General features: G+C 41.0%; 1 protein-coding gene across 1 annotated transcript in view; it reads right to left on the bottom strand.

Annotated features, from left to right (window-relative positions):
• Positions 1–350: 350 nt before the first annotated feature.
• XPO5 (exportin 5) overlaps positions 351–8,991 on the bottom strand; it is a 226,620-nt gene continuing 217,979 nt past the window's right edge. Inside the window, 7 exon segments of the mRNA XM_030195864.1 lie at positions 351–2,249; positions 2,252–2,330; positions 2,992–3,156; positions 3,498–3,635; positions 3,854–3,961; positions 5,267–5,349; positions 5,539–5,598. Of these exon segments, the coding sequence (XP_030051724.1) occupies positions 2,191–2,249; positions 2,252–2,330; positions 2,992–3,156; positions 3,498–3,635; positions 3,854–3,961; positions 5,267–5,349; positions 5,539–5,598 (692 nt within the window). The 3' untranslated portion in view covers positions 351–2,190.

The raw sequence follows: 8,991 nt of genomic DNA, 5'->3' as shown, positions 1-8,991 counted from the left end.
AGTGGGCAAACTTACAAAATCAGCAAGGGATCAAATACTTATTTCCACCACTGTATATATAATATCAACTAACACATTTGCTTATTTCCGATCTGAGGAAGAAGGGCAACCTTCGAAAGCTAATCAAGAAATGTATTAAGTTATGTCCAATAAAAAAGTATCATCTTATTTTCTTTTCCATGTTTTATTTTGTTTGATTTCTATTCATAACCTTCCTGGTAACAAATTGCCACAGCCAAAAAGACTATTTCAGAAGCATGACATGTGTAAGACAGCTGTTTAACTTGTTGACAAAAGCAATCCAATGGTACAATTAGGAATAAATAACTTCTGGTTTGGAAGACAATAAGTATAATTTTCAGGTTTTATTGTTATTGGTATTTATTATTGTTTTATTGAGTTCATTTTTGATTTATGGCATTTTTCTTGGTAGCCCGCTTTGGTGCTGATAACAGAGATTAAGTGAAATCTTCACATTGTCTTGATCCATATTTTGAATACAATTACAAAACGTAGGAGCCCTATGGATTTCTTAGCATTTAGCATGCATTCAGCTTTAGTAAAAAGACCCCTTAGTTCCAGGTGACATCTTCTCTAATACAGTTGTAGTTTACTGGATATCAGTATGAGTGACAAAAATTAAAAGTTTGAATTGTATGTGAGTGTGGGCTTTTTTATAATCTTTTTAAATCTCTTCTGTAACTTAAAGATCTATTCACGCTGCCTCATTTATTAGGATATCAACAACCAAAGAAATCACTACTACTTGTATTTAAACAGAAATTACTTTTACTGACATCAAGGTATTCACACAAATTTGTAAGGGTCAATATGACATTACTACCAAAAAAAAAAGGTCTTTAAAAGAGCATTTAAAAAATCCTTGTTTTCCTTCTAGCATGATATCGCTGAACATGTTAAAAATGTCACCAATATAATAAATATACACTTCCCCTCCCATTCTGAAAGAGAGAGGGTTGACTTGAACAGGAAGAGAATGAGGAACAAAATCTTCACCTGGTTTGTTCAAGAACAGCAAAGAAAGGAAGGCTGTGGAGGAAGAACAGAATCAGGGTAAGAGGAAGGACAAAAACAGAGTCATGGGAAGGGATGTAGAAAAAAAGAATGGAGTTTGGTGATGAATGGGACATGTGGTCAGGGAGGAAGGAACAAAAAGGGATCCGGGGAGGGAGGGAGAAGGGAGAATTGAGCTAGTGATTAGGAGAGAAAAGAATCAACACCAGGCTTAGGGGAAGAGAAGTAAAACAAAACAGTTGGAGGGAGAGAATTGAGGATGGAAATCAGGCATCATAAAACAGGGAATTAATCAGTCCAAGAATTCAATTAATCAATCAATCAATCCAGGGATCCAGAGGAGGAAGATAAAGAAGGGAAGCATGGGTTAAGACATACAGAGAAAGGAAAATCCTAAAGGAAGAGAACATACAGGTAGTGTTAACAAGAGTTAAAGCAGTTAGAATAGTGAGCCACTGGAAGGCACACAAAGCCAAGCTGTACTCTGAGCCTCTCCATCTCCTTCACTTATCATTCCTATTTCTCCCTTTCTGCTCCAATAGAGTTTTAAGGTTATTATTCATGATCAGCTCTTATTCTAGATTGCATTCATCCTAGTCCCCAGTTCTACAGAGCCATAGCACGTCCCAGCTGGTAATACAACCCGCAGTATCCTAGTTTGTAATGTTTTTGGAATTTGACAGGCCTGCAGAGATCTCCTGGTACTCCAAAACCTTTCCCATTTCACACGCAGATGATGCAGGGTGAGTGCTTCATGTTGAAGATCAGGACTTACTGGTTCCCCATTATTATTCATACTCATCCATTCCCAGTTCTTCCTCTTTCTGTGCTGATCTTGAATCATAGCAATCCAGACCTTCCCAGGCCTGGAGAAAATGCACTTTACTTGAGAACCCCTTTGCTGCTAGCCAGTTCTATTGTTGTGACACGTCCATTACAAACTTTGACAGAGAACCAAGATGACCTTGAGAAAAGGTGCAAGTACTGACTAATGAAAGGGTAAGAGAAGAAATCAGCTCCCCTCCATCCAGAATGTGTAGAAGTTTGCTGCTCTTCCCTCAGCCCAGTATCTGAGGAGGCAACAGAGAGAAAACAAGAGAAGAAAGCATGGAAGGAAGAGACAAATGAAAGGAGAGGACTCAGGTGGTACTAGGCTCAGGGCTCAAACAGAGTAGACAGTAGTCCTTCTTCCTCACTGCCCTCCAACTGGTCACCTCCAGTGATGTCTTGGACTTCTTGAAGAGGGATGGCAGATTTCGGATGTGTACCTCCTTACGAACTTTCACCAAGGGTCGCTGCAAATTGGAGCAAAGCAACACATAAGACCCTTCTCTATTCATTCTCCTGTCCTAGAGACTATCTGCTGAAGAATGCCCACATGTCACCATAACAGTAAAGCGACACAAACAAACTGCATTTACTTTTTTCCAGTGCTATTGGCACTGTTCTCTTCACCTCCCCCCCTCCGATTCTTGTAAAGGACTTCACTGACCCTGTATGCATGTTAGCTGCAAATGACAATACCCCATCCCTATCCAAATATCAAGGCTTTGCATTGCCCTGTATATAGAGGGATACTGACTCTCCCAATCCATGAAAGTACAGGGCTCCTTATCTAGATGCACAAGGTCAATGAAACTCCCTGTCCTTGTATGCAGGTACCTCTGATACTATGCCCCCCATCCTAACAGACAGCACATAAGCACTGACAATGCCCTTTCCCATGACTAGCACAATTCTCTGTCATTGTCCTTGTGTGCAGTTGGACACTGACCTTTCTCTCCTCAATCTCACCCTCCCATTACCACAGGTCTCCCTCTTTGTCCTTATATGCAGATAGGCACAAACATTCCTCCTTCATGCTTGAATGGGGCTCCTTCACTGTGTGCACAGACCGACTGCAGAGGGTTGAGGGGGCACCATGTCACATGCCCTTGGGTTGTGAAGCTTCCTTACCCCAATGCAGCCTGAGATGAGACGCTTGAAATGTTCTTTCTTCTTTTTATCAGCAATTTTTTGCAGTGTTGGGTTCAGTAACTTGGAGTCAAACTGCTCAAGAGATTCCTTCTGAATGTCTGGGATCTGCTCCATCACTGCCTTCAACTCTGGATAGCGAGGGCGCTGAGGAAAGTGAAAGGTTAAGCACAATAAGAGAAGCCAAGATTGCAGGAACCAAAACTGGGATCCTGTTGGCAAATTAGAATGACACAGATAAGTGCCATGCTGTTGCCAGGATGCAAGAGGCCAGCACTGGGATTATGTAATGTAAAAGTCACAGGGTACCGACACTGGGCTCTTGCACATATTTGAAGGTAGTAGGGAACATAGTACCTGTGTTTTGCACACATCCAAGGATTGCAGGAATCAGTACTCAATTCCTGAAGGTAAGCAAGAGCTAAAGGCACTAGTGCCAGGTTTCTGTATGTTAGAGGGAGCACAATTGGCACCTTGCCAAGTCTTACCAGGGTCTCATAGATGTGAAATGCAAGATGAACAAGAGCTGCCATGCAGCCATCATGCTGTCCATGCATCTGTAACCCTTTCAGAACACTGATGAAAAACCATGTGACAACATCACTCAGGAGACTCCTTGCAATCACCTGTAACAGAGAAAAGAGAATCGTCACTTTTAATATTACAGTGTGCAAAGGGCCGTACACCAGTTCCCAGAATGCACCAACTTCACATATATCTAAATCCAGTGGGTTCTCTGCTCCACACTCAGGAATACGTGTAGCATACCACAAAGTTCTTCTGCTCTATACTCAATACACATACTGCTTTCCTGTGTTATAATTTGGTATATGCACTATCATACCTGCTTGAGAAGGGGCCAGCAGATCTGCGTGGTGGTTCTTTGACAAGATAGTGTGTCTTTCCAGGCAAGAGATGCAAATGTAGTGATAAGCAAGCCCATGCACACATCCTACAGGAAAGGAGGGAGAAAATAAAGCTATTATGTACTGTAAAGGTAAAGAAAGACACGATGCAATCTACTTTGCTGGATCAACCACTAGGCATCCATCTAGGGTGAAGATCTCAGGGCACAACAGCATGGAACTAGTGCAGCATTACAGAGCACTTAAAACTGAGCATGGTATAGGGGCCTTCAGCATATGCACAAACTCAAAAGTCTACTGGGTCCCACCCTGCCCCCCCTCCCCAGGAAGCTTGCATTGGAAGAAGTGGGATGCAGCAGGCCCCTGAGTTCATGCATGTGCTCAAGGGTTTCACACCACACTCACAGTTTTTAAGAACTGCACAATGACAGCAGCAGCAAATGAGGGGAGGAATAAGCAAGCCCGGGAAGAGGAAGAGAAGGGGAGAGATGCTGGACATGGGGAATAGGGAAAGGAGCTAATCATAGGCAAATTCAAAGAACACAAAACTTGTGCCCTAATTAAATGCATATAAGGTTCTGTTCCAAGGACAGCTAGTATTCTGCGCATGTCTGAGCAAAACAAAAGTGTCAGCCCTTATCTGCACAAGTACTGGAATGTATTTCTGTGGACAAATATCAGCCTTACAAAAATTTCTTGCATATAAAAGTTTTTGCAGTCCCTATATTTATGCACTAAACATTCCAGTACATGTGTAGATACCAATTTTTTCTGCTCAGACCTATAAGCAGAACCATCACCTCCTATTCTGTGTTAAAAGTTTCAGGTACTGTCATGCTCACAGCAAAAAGAAAAAGCTGGAATTAAATCCCCCCAAAACTGGCATTAAATCTTCTCAACTAACCCTTCAATGCCTCTGAGATGTGGCATTTAAGTTCTAGCACTGTGCTCACTTAGTCTTCTGCGTACTTCTCTGCATTGGGGCTGAATTGCTAATAGTCTCATTACCATACATGTACTGTGTGTGCCAGTGTCCTTTGCACAGATTAACATCATTATCTTCTGCATGAAAACACTTCTCTGCATCGTGCAGTCAAAAAATTATTTACAAATGTCTCACTAAAGTGTGCTTTTGTCCATCCAAATTAGCTTTGTGCATTCACCCGTCTCTCCTTTCTTCACTCTCTTTCAAAACACTTCAAAGTCATTCTATTAACGTTTGTTTTTATGTTATTTTTTGATGTGGAGGAGCATGCGATTGTATGTTTGCATTATCCTGAGTTTTACAGAGAACCCCTGTTATAGATAACGCCATTTTCTCTGTGGACCTTAAGAATAATGCAGTACCACTGTAGATGATTCCTGAGGGTAGCCTGAACACTCCAGCTTACCTCATGTTTCATTAGACATTTGCCCAATTCAGTTATCTCTGCAGTGGAGGTGGGGGCCACATCTGCACACATCATTTCTTCATCTGCACAGACACATTAAGAGATATAATCAGCTCTCAAAGTAACAAAAACTAGACAGAAATTCTCTTTTACTAACATACTCCAGTATGTGAATGCTTTACAGAGGTCTCTACAATGAATTAACCTCATCTTCTCCACCTCTGTACCCTATGGATGTTCATGTACCTTGTAAGATTAGGTGTGGTCCTTACCTTCTCCATCAGCACTGGTAGTGCTGTGATCGGCACTCTTCTTAGAAACACAGCACACCGCTGCAAGCAAAAATATACAACTTGTCAAATGTGTAATACAGCAGTGGTTGCCACTTCTGTTACAATGAGGAAAATCACAAATATTCCACATCCAGTGATGGAACAGCACTAATCTATGAAATTAATTTCAAACTTATTTGTACAAAATTGACTACAATTATCTTACATCATATGAGAAATTTCCAACATTAAAACATCAGAATGAAATCTGAAATTGCACCATTTGGCTGTTTATGCCAAATGTCAGGACAGTTTCTGCACTGACTATGAATGGCTATGAAAGGAACTACTTTGAGACACAGACAATTCACTGTTTCTGCAAGATGTTTACTGATATTTTCTCTAGTATTGGACAAAATCGCCCCTTTCCACATCTACTTTGGCACCTCCAGACTTTTTTTTCCTTGTTCTATCAACTTTGCCTGCGATTGTCAGATCTGGATTAACTGCCCATAACATTTCTAGTCCTATTCAGTCATCTCAATGCCATTCTTTCTCCCTGAAGCTCTATGTTTATCCCAGCAGCACCAATATTTACTTTGAAAGAGAAACAGCACAGCAATGCCCTCTGTGTTCCTAAATCTATATTCCTGGCACAGTCAAAAGAGGAGGGGCTTTCAAAGAAATAAATTTTGACTGATTTGGGGAAGTCAGTGAAAGGAGAGAAATATTTTGAATTGTTACTGAATGGCATGAACTAAATCTAAAAATAAAAATGTTGGCTATTTGAAACAGAGGTTGAATTATAGTTTAGATATCTGTATTATCTCTTGAAGGAAGAACTCTTAGGTAACATAACAAATGATGGAAGAAAATGACCAAAAGGCCTATAAAATCTTTCCTTTTATCTCTGTCCACAATGAAGGATATAGCCCAACTGCCAGCCGTACTGCATGATCACTTGTAAGATTTTTTTCCTCATCCAAGGTCAGTCTGTAATCTTCCTGTATGCATTGTCTCACCATAGGCTGATAAGCACACAAGACCCCAGTTAGTTCACCCACATCCCTCCCAACCCATGCTTAACTGAAAGCTTTGTAATCATCTAAATATCCAGTAATACTAGCAGGAAGTTGACCTGCAGAGTCTGCCACATAGATGCTGCTCTGTGAACACCTACATTTCTGCTAGAACTTCTAAATTACAACTGTACTTGCAGCGTGTCAAACAAACATAGCTGCTAGGTAATTCTATACATTAAATTTTTTTTAATTGTCAATACGCCAAATAACATGTTTACTAACAAGCAGCAGTAACCAGGGTATTGTAAGCCACATTGAGCCTGCAAAGAGGTGGGAAAATATGGGATACAAATGCAATAAATAAATAATCATATAACCTTCAAAAAAATTAGATAAACCTATAAACAAATATAGGCAACATGCCAAGTGACAGTGAATTTCTTAGTTTATGAGAAAATCACCCCTCCTAACCCCCTCCTCTTAACTCGCCTTCCAACTACTCTCCTTCCCTCCAACCCCCGCTTACCTTCCTCCCACTGGGAGAACACTTCCAACATCTTCAACCACCTCCACAACTCCTGAGGGCAATCTCTTATCAAAACACCAGCATCCAATATGTCCTGTAATCCTCACTTCATCATCTCCCAGGAGCCCATTTAGTTTCACACTTATCCTCCGTGACTCTAAGCTCCGAGGTAACCCTATCACATCAGTGCAGTTCTTGGATGACTCCCCTCCATATATTCATAGTCAAAGGAGTAGCAGTCCACTATTGATGGGTGTCATTTTAGCTGCTAGACAGAGTGTGTTCTAGATTTCTTTAAATCAGCTGTCAGTCTGCATCCTTCCCCAGGATGAGTAGACACCAATCCAGGTCTCCCCTTCTATCAATCCCTAAACATCTTTGGATGTGGTCCCACAACTTGTTCAAGAAAACATATTTCACCACGTTACCACAAGAAATATTCACAGGATCCCTTACGTCCACACCAACATCCCCCCCACCCCGTTTCCTGCCTTGTCTCCATTCTCTGGGATTACATACTGTAACTGACTGTAATTGGTAATATTCTATCAATCGTGAACATAATGGTAAAAAGGCTTCCCATTCATGATCCTCCAGATCCCGTCTCACCCATTTCTCCCACGCCCTTTCCTGTTCAATTTTCTCATCCATTTCCATCCTGTAAGGCTTCATAAATGTTGGATAGTACCTTTCTTTTACAGCCTCTTCTAAAGAGCACAACATCTAAATGATATCGGGTGAATTAGATTCCGCACTACCTCCTTATCTGTCAAAATATCATGCAGTTGAAAAAATTGGTAAAGAAGGATCTTAGTCCCCATCGGCTCCTGCAGGTGGGCATGGGAAACGCACTGTCCTTCCAGCAGGAGCTCCATGCAGAGCGAATACCCTCCGATGGGATGTGGTGGAGATAAAAATGGTAATGGAATTCACAAATGTATAGGATAAGAACATAAGCGTTGTCATATTGGGACAGACTGAAGGTCCAAGCCCAGCATCCTGTTTCCAACAGTGGCCAATCCAGGTTACAAGTACCTGGCAAGATCCCAAAACAGTACAATACATTTTATGCTGCTTATCAATCAATCAATCCTGGGAGATAGCTGGCTGGGTTCACATCAGGCTCTGCAACTTCGATTAAATAATTACATTTTCTATTTACAACCTAAACTTTTACTGACTTCAGCTCAGTCTGTGTTGAGGCACCAGTCCTCAATTTTACTTTGAACTTATTCCATGTATTTTGACTGGAAAAAAGGAAAATTTATCTTCCCTTCACATTACAAATAACTCTCCTCATGCCCTGTGATCAGAGCTGGATCTTTATTTACATCTAACCCTCCTCCTGGACAACAACGAAAATGCCTACTGCAACCTGCATCAATTGGACCAACCAAGGATATCAGAACCAAGGATATCAGAACCTACTGCAATCCATGAGTTAAAAAATGTATTTTAACTGTATAATTTATTTCTGACATTCTGAATCTGATAGATTCCTTAAAACTAAAGGCAACTATCAAAACCTCTGTAAAGAAATTCACATTGAAGTACTACGTACAGCCATTTGCTTCTCTATTGCAGGATGCCTTTGATCTCACAGGCCTAGTCTGAATTTACAACTTTAAAAAGGTCTGTTCCTTTAGATTATTTAAAGCCTTAACCCTGCATTGCCAACTAGTAAGATTGCTGATCTACAGGTTGAACTCCACAGGATAGACTACAGTGCCACCCAGTGAAATTTTGCCTAACTAGCATCTGACACAAAAAAATGTGCATTGGTCCCAAAGACCATGCAAGCATCCTAGTGGTGTGTGGGAGAGGGAACCATAATCCCCACCAACCAAAGAGAAGGCAAAAGTGCAACAGGTCAAACATCTATATAACAATACTTAAAAGATCACT

This window comes from Microcaecilia unicolor, chromosome 3 (genome assembly GCF_901765095.1).
Source record: "Microcaecilia unicolor chromosome 3, aMicUni1.1, whole genome shotgun sequence".
Classification (NCBI taxonomy): Eukaryota; Metazoa; Chordata; class Amphibia; order Gymnophiona; family Siphonopidae; genus Microcaecilia; species Microcaecilia unicolor.
The sequence above is the reverse complement of the archived record's forward strand: the minus strand, read 5'-3'. Positions and strand labels throughout refer to the sequence as shown.